The 16992-nt window shown below is 43.5% G+C and overlaps 1 protein-coding gene across 1 annotated transcript in view; it reads left to right on the top strand.

Moving 5' to 3' along the window:
* ACOT12 (acyl-CoA thioesterase 12) overlaps nucleotides 1–16992 on the top strand; it is a 33891-nt gene that overhangs the window by 11816 nt on the left and 5083 nt on the right. Inside the window, exons 5-11 of the mRNA XM_087815080.1 lie at nucleotides 1424–1559; nucleotides 10353–10509; nucleotides 12034–12153; nucleotides 12978–13128; nucleotides 14007–14062; nucleotides 14345–14408; nucleotides 15346–15429. Coding sequence (XP_087671206.1) covers nucleotides 1424–1559; nucleotides 10353–10509; nucleotides 12034–12153; nucleotides 12978–13128; nucleotides 14007–14062; nucleotides 14345–14408; nucleotides 15346–15429 — 768 coding nt within the window. The remainder of the gene's footprint in view (nucleotides 1–1423; nucleotides 1560–10352; nucleotides 10510–12033; nucleotides 12154–12977; nucleotides 13129–14006; nucleotides 14063–14344; nucleotides 14409–15345; nucleotides 15430–16992) is intronic.

Here is a 16992-nt window from a genome sequence, read left to right as displayed (position 1 = left end):
GTTTATTTCAGAACAGGATGGGCAATGATTAACTAGACTTGGTTCAACGATTGCACAGGCCTAATCACTGAAGGACTCACAGGACCCCACTAGGCATTTTAGCCCACTCGAGCTAAAAGGAGGCAGCACAGCAGAAGAAAGAACTTGCAGGATGTTTGGTTGTGTCCAAAACATCCACTGAGAGGGACATTCGGTCCATGCCAAAAGGTCCTTGATATTTGGTCCCTCACATGTGCTACGACCATCTAGGCTACCAAGGCAAGAACGGTTATTATTCGCAATACAGCCACAATTATTGGACCAATAAAACATGATAGTATTTTAAATTTATTAACCCTGTAAACCAAAAGTCTAAATAAACATTGTAAGCTCTTTGAACCCAAGGACATTTGGCATGGACCAGATGTCTCCATGGACGCTTTGAACAGGACCAAATGTCCACTAACGGAGAGAGTAATCACAGGCAAACATCAGAGAGGTTCAAGACTTCAAGGTATTGCTCTCAGGGTCCTCTTCAGTCACACAAAATATACTTTATCTACGTTAGTTTACCGGGTGGCCTTTTTATACCCCTCTGGTCTCACAAGTAAAACAAGGCTCTGTAAGCAGTTCAAACCAGTGCAAGCTATCAGTCTATCCATTCCTAAAGAAGTTAGACAAGGCGGTCCAGGGGAGTTTCAGACTTGAAGCAGCATATTATAAATCACTAGCTATTCCATCCTTATGTTGGCCAAGGGTGGGCGCGCCAGCCTTTGGCCCTGGAAGTAAGGATGGAGCTACCCCAGTCCAGCTGCAAGGCACCTCTTCCTGATAAACGCAGGTCAGCAGGCAGGCACTTCTGAAGGAGCTTGAGCCTTTGGTTCCATTGCATCATATTTCCAGGTTTCTGGAGGTCGTTTAACGCTTGATTCTGACATATTGATTCTTTTGGTTTGCTTATAAAATAATTTTTTCATCATGTGATGAAATATCCAAATTGGAATATTTCTTGGTACATGATAGCTTTCTCTAGGACATCTTTATTCCTTCCTTTTGATGTCTGAATTTTGCAAAATGTAGAAAACATTTCTTAATAATAATTCAGTGACATCAAGTTCCGTTTCCTCGTTCATTAATTTGAAGAATTTCTTATTTTGTAGTTTCTGTTGAAAAATTTAAAAGTCAGGGGAAATTAATATATGAAAAACCATTTAAAGCATATATCTTGTACAAAGAAATAATTGTCTATATTGATTTTTTTTAGTTTAAAAATATTTTAAGAAAAAAAATTAGTTATAATTAAATGTGTGTGAAAACATCCATAAATATTTTATTTACTTTGAGTTAGAAAACAATGTAGCATATCATTTGTTTTTTGCAAAAGTCATGTTGTGCTTTTATAATTTAATGAGGCAATGAAAGGTAAATGTTTTTCTTTCTCTAGATTCATTTAAAACCAGTCACACTTCTAACTGAACAAGACCATGTGGAACATAATCTGGCTTCTGAGAGAAGGAAGGTTCGATTACAACATGAAGAGACCTTTAAAAACCTGATGGAGGAGAATAGCAAGTTTGAGGGTCAGTAAATCTACTTATAGGAACTTTAATTTTATGGCTGTGGCAAGTGAAGGGGGTCCTGTCCTAGGGCACACTCTTTCTCACCTTGTTATTACAGTTCAGTCCTGGTGATGCTCCAGATCTTTTCCAGCAAACCCAGTGGCTGGAGAAGGAAGGGGCTGGCCATTCAGAATAGAGCTGCTGACACCTAAGCTGGCTTTAAATCAGAGGGTCTCCAGGGGAGATGTGAAAGAAGGGCGGTGGGCACCAGGCAGCTCTTACTAGGAAGTGTGTGCTCAGGAATGATAGATGAACGAAGGAATGACAATGCCATACATTGGCCTGGTGCCTCACAGTTTAATACGCAGTTTCTCATCTGTTACTTCCTATGAGCTGCATATAATCTCAACAGAGGAGAAAACTGAAACTCTGAGTCGTGAGGACCTTGCTAAAGATTACAGGGGATATGAGTGGAGGCGATATGGTTCTACTCCTATTTCTTGGCTCTTCCACAGTAACGCTATGATGGGCCAGAGTTTCTTGGTTCTTTGGCAGTGATTTCCAGGCTCTTTGAGACCTCCTGGGCCAGAATGGCAGGGAAAGGAAGTCCTCCCTGCCTCTCCCCTGCCCCTCCTGTCTGACTGCACCTCCTGCACCCCTAGGGAGACGACCTGTGGGGGAGAGCACAGTGGGGGGGGGGGGGCGGGGACGGAGTGATGAGCCTCTCTGCTTGCCACTGCCAGGGAGGCGAAGAGGCTCACACAGGTCCCGCTCCTCCCCTTGGCCCTAAGGCAGACACAGGAAAAGGATGGAGGCGAGGAGAAGAGAAGGAGGCAGCAGGCTAAGAAGGGGGACAGGGAGGAGGAGGGAGAGTCTACATGGTCAAGGGCCAGAGGGGAGAGGGAAGGCCGAGGCAGGGGCGACTGACACCCACGGGCTTTATTCTGTCCCAAGTGACATCGTCATGATCCTGGGACCACTCCACAGACAACCTCTGGATGGGAAAAAAGTTTTCCCAACGTTTCTACTCACCGATGACCTTATAAAGACAATGCCCTTGACCAAGTTATGTTTAAGGAAGTGAAGGCTTCATCATTTATTGACTGTGCTGAGAAGAGTGGATCTCCTTTCGTAAAGATGGCCTCAGTACTAAACTATGTTTTAAATGCACTTTGCTAAAGTAAGAAAATGTCTGAACCATGAGAACAAGAGCATGACTAGAGAGAAAACTCAAGGCGGAAGGAGGCAGACGTGAAGATAGCGCTGTGTCATGAAGGCTCCATTGGGCCACGCCGGCGAGCTTGGCCTTTCTTCCGTCCTTGGTGAGAGCCAGTGAAGGTTCTGAGCAGGGCTGCAGCATAATTAGGCTTGCACTTGATACGGTCACTCTGGAGAGGTGAGACTAGAGGGGCAGAGACCAGGCAAGAGGTGAGGACTGGCTGCACCCGACAATAATAGGGAGAGAGAGGCGGGAAAGAGTTAAAAACACACACCCAAAACCATGCAAGAGGTAAAAGCAGAGTAGGAGCACTGATGAGGGGAGGGGAGTGAGGAAGAGGAAGGGGATCACGCTCAGGTTTCTGGTTTGAGCAGTTGGTTAATTGACGCCGTGACCGTGACCGGGCACTGAGATGATGACTATGAGGGCCGGAGGGGGCAGTTTTGATGAGGTGGGTGATGAGCTCAGTTTAATCTGGCAAGCCTGTGGCACAACCCAAAAGTGGGGAGATCAAGTTTGAGAGACAACAGTTTACAGGCGTTAGTTAAAGGAGGACAGGATAGTACCTGCGGTCACCCCGTGAGGGCTGTGGGGGCACGGGGGGGGGGGGGCCCGGAGTGGAACCTGGAGCCGAGCGGAGGGGGAGGAGGCGTCTACAGAGGAGACCCGGGGACTGTCAGGGGGTAAGGGAGGCCTGGAAAGAGTGGCGTCATAAGTCAAGGGAGTAGAATGTGAAGAAATGAGTGCTCGGCTGTGCTCCAGGAGTGAGGAATGAAAACTTCCCACTAGATCGGAAGCAGGGAAGTTGTTGGTGGCTTCGGCAAGAGCATGGTTAGTGGAGGGGTGAGCGCGATAAATAGGGGATGGGAAGGGAGGCCTTCGGATGACTCTGTACTGTTAGGAGAGTAAAGGGGTTGGGGAAGAGCTTACTATAACCCCTATGTCACAGCCACCTGCCAGATTAAACACTCTTAACACGAGGCTCTGTTAGAGCACATTTCTTAGCATGCAGTGGGTGCTGAGGGAAGCAGAGCCACCAGCCTCCTGGCCCCTGACAGCCTGGATGTCGTCCTTTGCAGTAGATGCAGATGGTGAGGGACACAGAGAACATTACAGCTCTTACAGCAGCATGGCTATTTCAGAACCTCTGCTTTCAGGGGAAACTGAGGCATTGAACTAGGTCTCAGTGTCATTTAAACCACCAAGAAATACCCCACAATAGCACTCGTGTTTGACAGACACTCAGTTTTCTCACGGTGTTTTCCTGCATGCCAGCCATCAGAGGTGTGTGGAGCCTGCTCCTCTCTGGTCCCTAACCCAGCTCCATAGGAAACGGGACTTTCTGTCACCCACTCACCCCTAAGTTACCTACAGCCAACATAGCCGCTTCCTCCCATGGGTTACTTGCTCCTGAGGCTGCATCTCTAGATGTCGGCCTACCCATTGGCTCACCTGCTTCCTCTCGCAGCCGGCAGTCCCTGACCAGCAGGAAGTTGCTCTTTTTATTTTCTTATCTCCATACTTGTTGCCCATACTCAGACCACTGAATTTGTTCTGTTTTCCCAGCTCCCTGACGCAAGGTTAAACATAAACAAAAAGAACTGTGAAATAATAAACGTACTTATTCTATAGGTTTGTGTGAGGATCTAATGAGTTAATCTAGATAGATTCTTGAGAACAGTGTCAGGCATGTGGAAAATGCTATTATTATTACTGTTGTTACTTGGGAGGTCCCCATTCATGGGTAGGATTGGAGCAACAATTGAAGACTTTCCTTTCAAAGAACTTGACTGTAAAGAGTGGAAGAAACATCCTGGAGCTATGCCCTCAAGGTCAGAGGACATTATTTTTCAAGATAGGAAATAATTGGTCATAGTTACAGGCTGATCAAGGCTGATCACAGAAATGATTATTGAGGGAGAGGTTGATGGTAAAAGAAAGAGATAATTAGTATCAAACCTGCACTTAAAACATCTGAAAATTGTTATTTCTTTGTCTTGGGAGAAATTTACGGTGACTTCTGCTACTCTGGCCTTGGTGTCAGTCTATTGGGAAGGGTTCTCGCCATGCGAGCCAGATGAACTTGGCTGCATTGGCTTCTTCTGGTGTTGTGCAAGTTGTACTAATAAACAAAATCAGCAGCAGACGTTTTTCTCTACCTGTTTCCACAACATTGACAGCACTTTGAGTACTAGAGACATTCTGAATTAATAACAGGTACAAGCTACAGTCATTCAAATGTAGAGGTAGAATGATTGCAATTGACTTTAGATTCATTCCGTCTGTTAGGAAGTTGGGCAGATCAGATCTATATGTCTGGTTCAATTTAGAATTATAGATTTTTATGTCATTTTTAATCAGCTAATCTGCCCTAAAATAGATTATTCTACATTCTTTTGCATAAAACAACATTTACCAACTTCATTGATTTTATTTTCCTTTTAGAAATTTACTAGCTTTCATGACACCAAAAGTACCATGGAACTTAAAAGCAATTTTTCTTAGGCATTTAAGAGCCAGACCCTGGAGCCTGGCGTTGCCTCAGAGCATGTGGTTTGCTGACCTGCTGCCCTGTGGATTTGATGGAATTTGTTTTGGCCAGGACATAATGTTCAGAAAGAAGACAGCTAGATCATCTTTGTTATTGAACTATGTTTTTAGAGAAACCAGGGTGCTATATTGGTTGTAATATCAGACATAAGAGATCGGAATCTTTTTCAAGGTGTTGTATGATTGAAAGGCATATCATTAGAACAGTGAGAAAGTTGAATCCAAATCATACTCTTTCAGAAGAAAAGGAGGAAAGAGGGGATTAGATTATGCAAAAGCAAGGCTGTTTGGCATGTGCTCATGTACTACTGGCATGTGGAAGCTGGGTATATAGTGAAAGGCGTAAGTCCTTTTAAAGATTTAGAGCACTTTCATGATAATATTTTAGTAAGAAATCAAATCTCTGTGAGCATTGTCCTGTGTTGATCCTTTCTGGCATGGGAAAGAAAACTAGGGCTAGAATGACCTGAAAATGTGGAACGAATGTAAAATTGTCCAAGTAGACTGATGACACAGGACTTAATGAACATCCAAAGTACAAGTACTGAAATAGACCACTGGTGAGTATGGGTATTTAGAAGCCTGCAGAGAGGATGAGACCTTTTTACTGTGCTTAACTTGTATACACAGCCAGAACTGTGAGCCTCTGAACCTGGGAGAGCCCTATTTCTCCATTAATTTGCAGCTACCTGCAAGTAGGCATGCCTTTGCACTGAAGTCACTTATATGTATTATATTTCTGCATACATGTCGCAGCTGATGCTTATATATATAGGACCTGCCCTACGAACCACTTCTATGCGTCCCAGTCTATGCCATGTATATCTTCATAGGAATTGAGGAGATTATTTTTAAAGTTATTTCTCAGAAAAAAAGGAATTGCTTTATATTTGAGTGTTTCCAATGTCTCTCACATTATAAGGCCCTCTCAATTAATTTTTTATTTTATAATTATTTTTGCATTGTTTAAAAATAATGCCCATGCACAGGGTGAAAAATTCAAAGAGTGTAGGAGAGCATTTGGTTAGAAGGTAAGCCTTCCTACTACCTGTGTCTCCCAGTCACTCAGTTCCCTTCCTCACAGCTACTGTTACACACACACTCACCCAACACACTTGCACATACTAGTAGCACAATATTCAAACAATTATGCACCTTTCTCCTTTTCATTTAACAGTATATTATAGAGATGGTTCATATTAATTCATTTTGAATAAAAATGTACCATTTGAGTAAGAAAAATTAACCTAAAATATCTCAATTAATACTAGTTTTGGATGCTTATATAGAACATCATTTAACAAAATCAGTAATTAAAAAGGAGAGAGCCCTGGCCAGGTGGCTAAGTTAGTGGGAGCATCATCCCGTACACCAAAAGGTTCAGGTTCCATTCTGGGTCAGGGCACATACCTAGGCTGCGGATTCGATCCCCAGTCACAGTGCACACGGGAGGCAACCAGTCAGTGTTTCTCTCTCATATTGATGTTTCTCTCTCTCTCCCTCCCTTCCTCTCTCTCTCAAAATCAATAAAAACATATTCTCAGATGAGGATTGAGAGAGAGAGGGAGAGAGGGAGAAAGAAAGAAGTTGGAAGGGATTTAAGATTTCATATGCCTTTTAAAGATCACCTTGGGAGCAGCCTAATTCTGATTACAGCAATATGGTGGACTTAGTGTCTGGAGAAAATGAAAATTTCTGGATAAAATGTTTACAAACATCTTTGCAAATGCATCTCAGCAGGCAGGAAAATGGGTGAAGATCTCAAAGTCTAGAAATGATCAGAAAACACAAATGCAGCAGTGTAAGGAGACACAGAGCTGGGATTGGCTTTGGGAGGACCTTGTAAGTGCTAGAAGACTTAGAGCTTGAGTTTTCATGGGCCTGAAAGGGCTCAGGAAACCAAGCCAGGGGCCCACGTTAGGTGGAGGGTTGGATCGTAGAACCTTACCTGGAGCTGCAACCCCCAAAAGACGATGTTCTCAATGAGTTAACTGGAAAAATCCCAAACAAGACAGTGAACAGAGAAGCTCTGTTAGGGATGCTTTCTTGTCTCAGACTTCACCTCGGTGGAATGGCAAAAACTATCTCCCTTTGAGAATTCAATCAGAAGCACATTCTCATGCAGCTTTGGTATCAGAATTCACATTAGTTGTGGGGCCTGAAACAGACCGAGTGTGAATAGTGTTATGTTGTAGTACCTCCAGATGACCTGCAGCCACAAATGTATGTCCTCTGTGCAGAGATGACTTTAAACCCAGCCCTCAAGAATTCCCACAGATGAAGATCCAAGGAATATGAGTTCCTAGTCAATATCATAAAAAATAAAAATAAATAAGTCACCAAAATCCAGAAGAAGCACCAGACAATAGAATGAGGCCTACAGAGACTACAGATATTGAATTTATTATATAAAGAATTTGATGTAAGAATGTTAATATAGTTTAATAAGTAAAAGAGTCTCAAAAGTATTTTGTAGGAACAAGAAAATGACCAAGAAGATCTGACAAAGAAACAAAGAGAATTTCTATACAAAAAGAATATATAATAATTAAACTTTAAAACTCAATGAATAAATTAAACAACAGATAAGACAGTGAACTGGAATATAGATCTGAAGGAGTTACCAAGAATGCAGGTGGATAGGCAAAGAATGGCAACTATATAAGAGAAGTTAGGAGACATTGAGAATGGAGTAAGAAATCTAACAAGCATCTAATCAAAGTTCCAGGATAAAAAGAATGGGAGAAAAGTAACATTTGAAGCAAATGCCACAGACATTTCATTAAGAGGTAATAAGAAAGTTTAATGTAGCCTGTCTGGTGTGGCTCGGCGATTGAGCCTCAACTTGTGATCCAGGAGATCAGGGTTCGATTCCTAGTCAAGGCACGTGCCTGGGTTGCAGGCTCGATCCCTGGCAGGGGGCATGCAGGAGGCACCCAATCAATGACTCTCTCATCATTGATGTTTCTCTCTCTCTTCCCCTCTCCCTTCTACTCTCTGAAATCAATTAAAAAAAAATTAAAAAACAAAACTGTAAAAAAATATATATTAAAAAAAGAAAGTTTAATGTAAAAGTTTCCTGTACACATGAAAAGATGTCAGGCCTCAATATTAATCAGGGAAGTACAAATTAAAGCCAGCATGAGATACTATTTCATACCCACAAAATTGGGGAAAAACCAAAGAATCAACAGTACTGTTTAAGTGAAAATGGGGAGCAGTGGAGCTCTAATAAACAGCAGACAGAAGAACAATTCAGTCCAATCATTTTGTTACCTGAAAATAATTTGTTGATAGTAGGGACTATGAATGTGGAATACATCCACCAAGATAAGTTTATTCATCTCTTCAGTATTTACTGAGCACCTATATTCAGGAATTATCTTAGAATAAATAGTCTTTGCTCAAAGGATCTTAGGATCTAGGGGACCAGATAATAAAAAAATCACACAAATAAACATGAAAGTCTAACTGCGGAAGAAAGGGACGTGTAAGAGCTGGGAAGAGTGGGGACTGGCTGTGGAGGTCAGGGAAGGCTTTTCTGAGAGAATGGTGACAGATGGGCCAAGAGGGAACAGGAGATACGTGGAAGAAGGCGCCGGTGGTGATGGCTGGGGCCACCTGCGGAGAGCGGGACCGACACGTGCAGATGCGCTGGTGTTGCAGGCCCCCCTTAGCTGCACGAACTGAAAAGAGGCCTTGTGGCTGGAACAAAGAGAAGGGAGAATTGAGAGAGAGAATGTGGTGGAGGAGGGAGAGGAGCTACTGGTAATCAGACCAGCGGGGACTGGAGAGGGAGGCGGAAGCCAGACCTGGAAGGAAGGGCTTGGGGCAGTGGGAAGGATCTTATACTAGGACAGTGGAAGTTACAGACATGCTTTTAAGCAGGTGACTGAAATGATCAGCTGAATAAAAGACCATCGATTCATTATAACTTTCAAAATGCCATTAGGAAACGGAGTTAAAAGTCTCTATAACTACACTTCTCTGCTCACTTATATGTGACTGTGCCAAGAGTGGCCCCCTTCCCAGCCCCAGCAAGCGAGGCGCATGTGTGCTCTCGGTGCACGCTCGGCTCCGCCTGACTGCAGCCGGGATGGCCCCCGGCGTGGGCGTCCTCCGGCGCCCCAGCCCCAGCAAGCGAGGTGTGGGCCTAGCCGCCGAGGCACCCGGTGACGCAGGCCGCATAGCTGGACGCACTTACTGCCCCGCCGCCAAAGTCAATGATTTCCCCATTGTTGAGAGTAAAAACCGATTTGTCAGTAAATGAAGCAGATACGATACACAAGAAGCCGGGGACACTGTGTGGCGTCTTTTCTGCTGGTGACTGCACTCATTACAAAACAGCAGCCGTGGGGGGCCACGCTCCCGTCCTGAAGTTTCTGTGGTACAGCAAACTATTCCAGATTATCGGTGCCTGTGGCCCTTTGTAGCTCCAGTTTCTTTATTTTTAACAACTTTATTGACATGATGTTTGAAGTGTACAATTGGATAGGCTTCTTGTTTTAAATTTATTTTTCAATTACAGTTGACATACAATACTGTATTAGTTTCAGGTGTACAGCATGGTGATTAGACATTCATATAACTTACAAAGTGGTCATCCCAATACAGCCTGATAAGTTCTGAGACATGTATACGCCCATGAAGCCATCACCACAGTCAAGATGACATATCCATCAATCCCCAAATTTCTTCCTGCTCTTTCCTACCCTGACTCTTTCCTCCTCCACCCCAAGCAACTCAAACTCAAGTTTAAAAAAGAATCATTTTTTTAATCAAAATTCTGGTGGACTCGTAAGGTAGTTGGAATACATTCTCTAAAAGGCCCTTTCTGATCTTTTATCCAATTCGTTCTAAATATCCACCATTCAGATGAAAGTCATTCTGTTGAATAAAACCTGTTTATTTTCTCAGCAGTTTTAAGTCTTTGGGAAGAATTTAATTTTTCTAAAAATCTCTTGACTTAGGAGTGCTGCCGGGAAGGAAGACTGTAGTCTCTGTGGTGAGCTCCACCATCATTAATGTTTACATCCACCTTTCAGATCTCATTTGCGACGAAGAGGAAGGAACAGTTTCCACCAGGGGCACCTCTGTTCAGAGCATTGAACTTGTCCTCCCACCCCATGCAAACCATCATGGAAATACATTTGGTGGCCAGATTATGGCTTGGATGGAGACGGTGGCTACTCTTTCTGCAAGGTTCTTGATTTGGACTCTGGCGTGTGATGTTGGGGCCCGTGGGGAGAGAGTAGAAAGGGTCTGCGACCCAGTTATTGGGCAAGGCAAGGAGACAAGGAGAGGATAGTGTTATCTTTTATCAAAATGAGAAAATAAGTCACTTACCTGTTTACCTTCAGATTGACCTGTCCTTTTGTTTGAAGGTGAATGTTTAAGTTCTTGGCTCAAAAATAGAAATGAAATGACAGTTCTCATGTTGATCTTGTGACATTGCAACTTGTAACAATAGTTACGACAAAATAGATGCAGAGTAGAAATAGAAGACAGCCTTTACACTTAAAAATAGTCAAGTCACAAACTTTTTTATAGGCAATTCACAGTTAGGTCTGACCTTCAAAGGTTTGTTGGAGTCATTATGGCCAAAGGATTAACTGAAAAATAAGAGGAGGAAGAGGGAAGAAGTTGGAAGAATACTTTCAAATGTGCCTCAGTTTTAAAAGAGGTCATTTTATTCTTAGAACATGTAGGTAACTGAGCTGCTTTAAAGAACACATATACTCTGAAAATGCATTCAAACAAGATTTGCCCTTCTGACAATTTTTGTAACCACTGAAAACTGTTAGGTTTTCTTTTCCCAAAACTACAAGAATTTTATTGTTAATGTGCCTGTAGTCATGACCATAGGTAGAAACCTGTAGTTCTCCTTCTGATAAATTATGCACAAATAAAAGAGAGCTTGATTTCAATGAGATTGTCATCCTTAGTGACAATAAAGCATTTGAACCTGTTCTATTGTAAAGCTTACAATGTAATTAACTGCGGCAAAGTCTGTTCACTGAGTGTTGGCACAATTCTCTAGAGTAATTGAATGACCACAGTGGGGATCTAAAAATGTAGAAAATAATGGAATTAACTTTCTGAGATTAAATATTCTTTATAGATATTTAAAAAGTTCGCACATGCAGAAATTGTAAAATGTGTACCTCATAGCCTTTCAGGTTTTGCGCAGCAATCTAGGTAATTTTTCTGGGAGGAGGGGCAGTGAGTCCTTTGATATGTGGGCGGATCAGTTAACGGTAAAGCTGAGGAACTGGCATGAGTGGCACCAGCTGGCAGATCTCTTCACTGTGCCCCCTCCACCCTGGGAGTCGACACTTCCTGTGATTATAGTCATGAGTCACCAGGATGAATATAATCCTCAAATTAGAATGGAAGACATTACTGGCTCGTTTTTGGGAGGGACTTCCATGGGGAGCAAAGCAAGGGCCAGGATTGTCACCACAAGAGCAGAAGCACCAGCATCTTGGTAAAGACCCCGGGGCTTGGGGACATGGTACATCCCCAAACATTTGCAGGCGGTGTACAGTCCTGCCCCACTTTCAGCACCCGCGATCCAGTCATTTATTTCACTAGAGTTAAAAGAGGTTTACTTAAAAAGTACACTGAACACTGGTCCGCTGCGCTGCGAAGCGAGCGAATCGTCAGTTCCTGAAAAGAGTTTGGAGAATGATCGTTTCTTCTCTCTCCTTCCCCTTGTTTCACCAGCCGCCTCTGTCGAGCGCATCCGCTTCTGAAGTCCGTGGACATGTTTAAGTTCCGAGGACCATCTACAGTTGGGGATCGTCTTGTCTTCAACGCCATTGTCAACAATACATTTCAGACCTGGTAAAGTGTGTGGGGGGCTCTTGGCTGCTATCAATGAATTCAAACACCCACACGAATATGTTTTTAAATTTTTATTTCAATCTGGAAGTGAATATAGGGACTCTTTTATAGTAACCAAGTTCCTTCTGTTTGTTTGTAGTTTTATTGAAACCTCACTAAATCTTCAAAATTCGTAGTCACACATGTTAACCTGTATTCTGCTTGAGGCCTCCTTACACTGAGTAAATTGTGATGGGTTGGTTTTTATCTCCCATAAGAAGGGTGACTGTATGTCTCAGTTGACCCAGGATAGTCCCAGTTTATACCTGTCATAATTATTAACTCTTCCTTTCATTCTCAAAATAGTCCCAGTGATTATATGAAGTCTAAACCACTTTCCAGTTATTTTTATTACCCTTAATATACAATGAAAAGATTTAATTTAGTATTTTTTTAAATGTAAAAAAGAATATCTGTATTTCCTGCCCAATTTCAGTGTTTGATGCTTTTAATTACAGAATTATTGTTTTGAGGGGAGAAAATTTGACTTTGACACAATTTACACTCCCCATTACCAAAATATGTTCACGAATATATATATAAAGTCACAACCAGCCTTTTTCCCACCTGAAAGTGGGAAAGTAAAGTGGAAATGCTCTCAGGGGCTTGCACATCAGATCTGTTGACCTGGAGAAATGAGTTTTAACAGTTGCATAAATTTGCAGACGACAAAGAAAACTCCAGGATCCTCATTCTCTTCCTTGCTTGGAGGAGGCTGTGGTGGGTGGAGGAGGCCCAGGTGCTCTGGTCCCCTGCCCACCACCACCCTGTGTCGCCCTCTGCAGTGTTGAAGTGGGAGTGCGTGTGGAGGCCTTTGACTGCCAGGAGTGGTCTGAGGGCCGGGGCCGTCACATCAACAGTGCCTTTCTCATTTACAATGCTATCGATGATAGGGAAGAACTGGTCACATTTCCCAAAATCAAACCAGTGTCAAAGGTAAGTTATTAGCAAAATGGACTTTTTCTTTTTTCCCCAAATCACTTTAATCATTTGTTGAAATGATGGTGTTACCAGACCTGATTGCCAGGCTCCTGAGTCTCAATGTTATAGAAATGAGCACTGAACTCAGTACAAGATCAAGCAGGTAGAGTTTCTTAAAAACAGCTTGTGCACAAGGGAGTTGACCAGAAAAGAAAAGTCGAGCTCCCCGAAGGGTTCTCGTGGATTGTTCAAGGGCTTGGGAATGAGAATGAAGACAGTTGTCCCACCATCATCATCTGACGACAGCAGTTGGCTCTGGGATAGTCACAGATGTTTTCCACGGTCAGTGGACCACTCAGAGGGCCTGTAAAGAAGGCTTGTGCAAATACTCTAGTTACCATTTAACCAACAAAACAATCATCTTGCAGAACACGATGTTAAGAAGGGATGTTACGGTCGGTCGGTCGTACATTCTTCCCTTTAAGGGTGTGGTCTCCTCGCTTTCTTACTGGAAGCGAGGAAACATAGTCAGGCCTCCGAGATGGAGTTCTTTCCCTCACGATGGCGCCCAGATATCACCCCTGGACTGTCTCAGTGGGAGCCCTGAGGGCCTCACCTCGCCTGGGCCACGAACAGCTGTTGGAAGCATATTACCTTCCTTTCCCACTCCTGACGCTCTTCCCGCCTGTGGCCGGGCCTCTGTGTTCCGCGGTCACGGTCATGGTCACGGGGACTCCCTGCAGCCGCCTTAGTGCCAGTTCTCACCTGAGGGCGGCGTTCTCACAGGGACCCCGGGGCCCAGTTCCTCTTCAATTGACTTAGGAGAGCGAGACTTAAGATTATAGCACTAAAATATTAGAAATTTGTTGATTTTACCTTGTGTTTTATTGAAGGATGATTTTAGACGGTACTGTGGAGCTATTGCACGCAAGAGAATTCGCTTGGGCAGGTAAGGGAGCTAGGTGTAAGGATTTGTGTGAAACCTTGCCTGACAGATTACGTAACAAAGAGCTGCTCTCTGGGTGTCTCCTCCCACACAATGGAAGAGGAGCAGGTCTGATGTTTCCTGACTGTGGAGGCTACTATGCTGAAAATTGTTCTCATTGTTCTACCAGTAAAAGCAGCTTTTTAAACTGCTGATCTTAGTTCAACAAAGTGTGTGTCATAGTGACTGTTGTGTGCCAAATGCAGGGAAGAAAACTAGTGTTTAACCTTTTAACTTTTTTTCCAGAAAATATGTTATTTCCCACAAAGAAGAAGTTCCACTTTGCATACACTGGGATGTTAGAAACCAGGTAACAGTTTTATGAATTGAAGCTCTTTGTGTAAAAAAATCACATCATCATAAAAACAGAAATTCTTTTGTTTAACCGATTCAGGTTGTTCCTACACAGGTTAGATGAAGAGGTGACTCACAGCAACCAGTCATCTCAAAATGAAGCAAAGCCAAGCTATCGGTAACTGGGCACCCACCAGTTGCTCCGCTGCCTTGTTTGAATTATAGGTACAGGCCTGAAGGGCAGACTCCGGGTGCTCTGCCATCAGATGCATTTGAGTACCATGGGACCTTGGGATCTTATGTCTTAGCACGATTTTTGCTGAATGACATGGCCACCAACTTGCATTTTTATAATGCAACAACAAAGTATTTGTTGTGTTAATGTTTTTGGCCATAAAATGCAAAGGGAAATCCAAGTTTATTTATAAGTCATACTGAAGGGTGGTCTTGTCTTTGCTTGGGACACCAATTAAAATGACATTAATTTGCTAAGACTACAGGCTGCATGTTACCTTGTCTGAATTCTGAATTAAGAGTTTAAGACAGCCCTGGCCAGTCTGGCTCAGTGGCTGGAGCATCGGCCCACAGACTGAAGGGTCGTGGACTTGATTCCCTGTCAAGGGCACGTACCTCGGTTGCAGGCTTGATCCCTGGCCCTGGTCGGGGCCCATGCAGGAGGCAGCCGATCCATGCGTCTCTCTCACATCGATGTTTCTCTTGCTCTGTCTCTCCCGCTCCCTTCCACAGTCTCTAAACAAAATTAATGGAAAAAATATCCTCCAGTGAGGATTAAAAAGAATGAAAAAGAGTTTGAGGCAGAAGTTGTTACCGTAGCGTAGTTCTAAGCTCAACATTATCACTTTGGCTCTAACAGCGTCCATTTTCTGAGCAGAAAATATTTGTTCACATATCTGTGCGTTGAACTCACAGCTTTTTAAATATTTGCATTTTAGGTATCCCTGAGTGATGACAATGTGAAGGCTTTCAAAAAGCTGGTGGCCAAAAGTGGGTGGGAGGTGACCAGTGCTGTGGAAAAGGTAGGCAGCATCCAGGTATATGCACAAACAACTCGTTGTACATCACAAATAAAAATTGTCAGATGGTGTATTATAGAATTATACACCTGAAACCTATATAATTTTATTAACCAAAGGCACCCCAATAAATTCAATTTAAAAAGTTAAAAAAAAATTGTCATGTGGCAGTGGTTCTGCTTGTGCTGCAGAAGGTAAAAAATATTTTTGGAAAAAACTATTTCTAAAAGTCAAGCCTTATTTCAGCCCCGCCTCTACTACTCCGCGCTGGCTGATTTGGGGTCCTTCAGTTACACCTGCATGCCCTCACCTCAGTTCAGTTCTCATGTCCCACCTCTGTCCTCCTTTCCCTCCGCCCCAATCCCAGCTGGCCTTAAAGGCCCAAGAGAAATGCTCCTCCATAAGGCCACTCCTATCAGCCCTGACTGCAGGAACCTTTCTCTCTAGAAACTCCTTTAGTGATTGCTTGATTTGTCAATTAATTCTGCATTGTCTTGTGACTTTTCTTCCACATCTACATTGAACTGATAAAAGTCTTAATAGTGATAGAATTTTTTACACATGGTCTTTCCCCCCAATTAGATTATAATCTTTTAGAGAAAGAAACCTGTCTTCTTTGTATCTCTTTTAATACCTTTTACAATAGTTTGTGTGTCATCAAATTTAAATAAACATGTATCGTTTGGATTTAATTTTATCTAGTTTTAGAGGTATATTAGGAGGCCCTTTGAAGCTGATGCCCACGCTAACTAGACCGTAAGCTCCCCGAGGGCCGTCTTGCTCACCACCGTAGCCCCAGACATGGCAGTGCTGGCTCGGGAGATGCTCAATAATGCCAGCTCTTCTTGCCCGTGTTTCGGTGTGTGCTGTTTCTCACCTATTTTAGAGGCAGGCAGTGGGGTAACCATACTTTCTGGTGTTCTGGAGGCAGCCCTCGCTGGCCCATCATGATTATTAGCCGTGCCTTGCTGTTCCCGTTCAGATAGTAAACACTATGGTCCCCAACCCTGAATTCAAAGCGAACTCAGGTGCTACTTCATTGATTCTTTTCACCCCTGACTTTGACCTCCTCTGTGTGTTTCGTTCTGGATTGTTGATTTTTTTTTAATTCCTCACCTGAGGATATTTTTTCCATAGCTTTCTAGAAGGAGGGAGGGAGGGAGGGAGGGAGGGAGGGAGGGAGGGAGGGAGGGAGGGAGGGAGGGAGGGAGGGAGGGAGGGAGGGAGGGAGGGAGGGAGGGGGAGAGGGAGAGGTGACTTCCCTCTGGATTTAGGCCAATGAACCATGTCTCCTCTGCTGCCCAGGGGGCAGAGTGAGGTGCACCCATGCGGGGTGATTCTCAGCCACCAAGCCGAGCCCTGTGCCTGGTTTTCCTTCCATTTGGCAAGTGCACCGAGCTGACACCATGTCCCCCTCTGTGGGCTCTGTTGAAAGCAGGCTTGGCAGTGAGGGCAGCCGGAGAGGTGAAATGACATAAGCAAATGTCCGCTTCTTTCCCTCCTGAGCTGCTCTTGCTCAGTTTCTCATTTCTTCCTTCTTTTCTTGAAGATGCTTATGTTGAAATA

The sequence above is a fragment of the Miniopterus natalensis genome, chromosome 3, assembly GCF_054644295.1.
Source record: "Miniopterus natalensis isolate mMinNat1 chromosome 3, mMinNat1.hap1, whole genome shotgun sequence".
Lineage (NCBI taxonomy): Eukaryota > Metazoa > Chordata > Mammalia > Chiroptera > Miniopteridae > Miniopterus > Miniopterus natalensis.
This window is presented reverse-complemented; position numbering and strand designations above follow the sequence as displayed.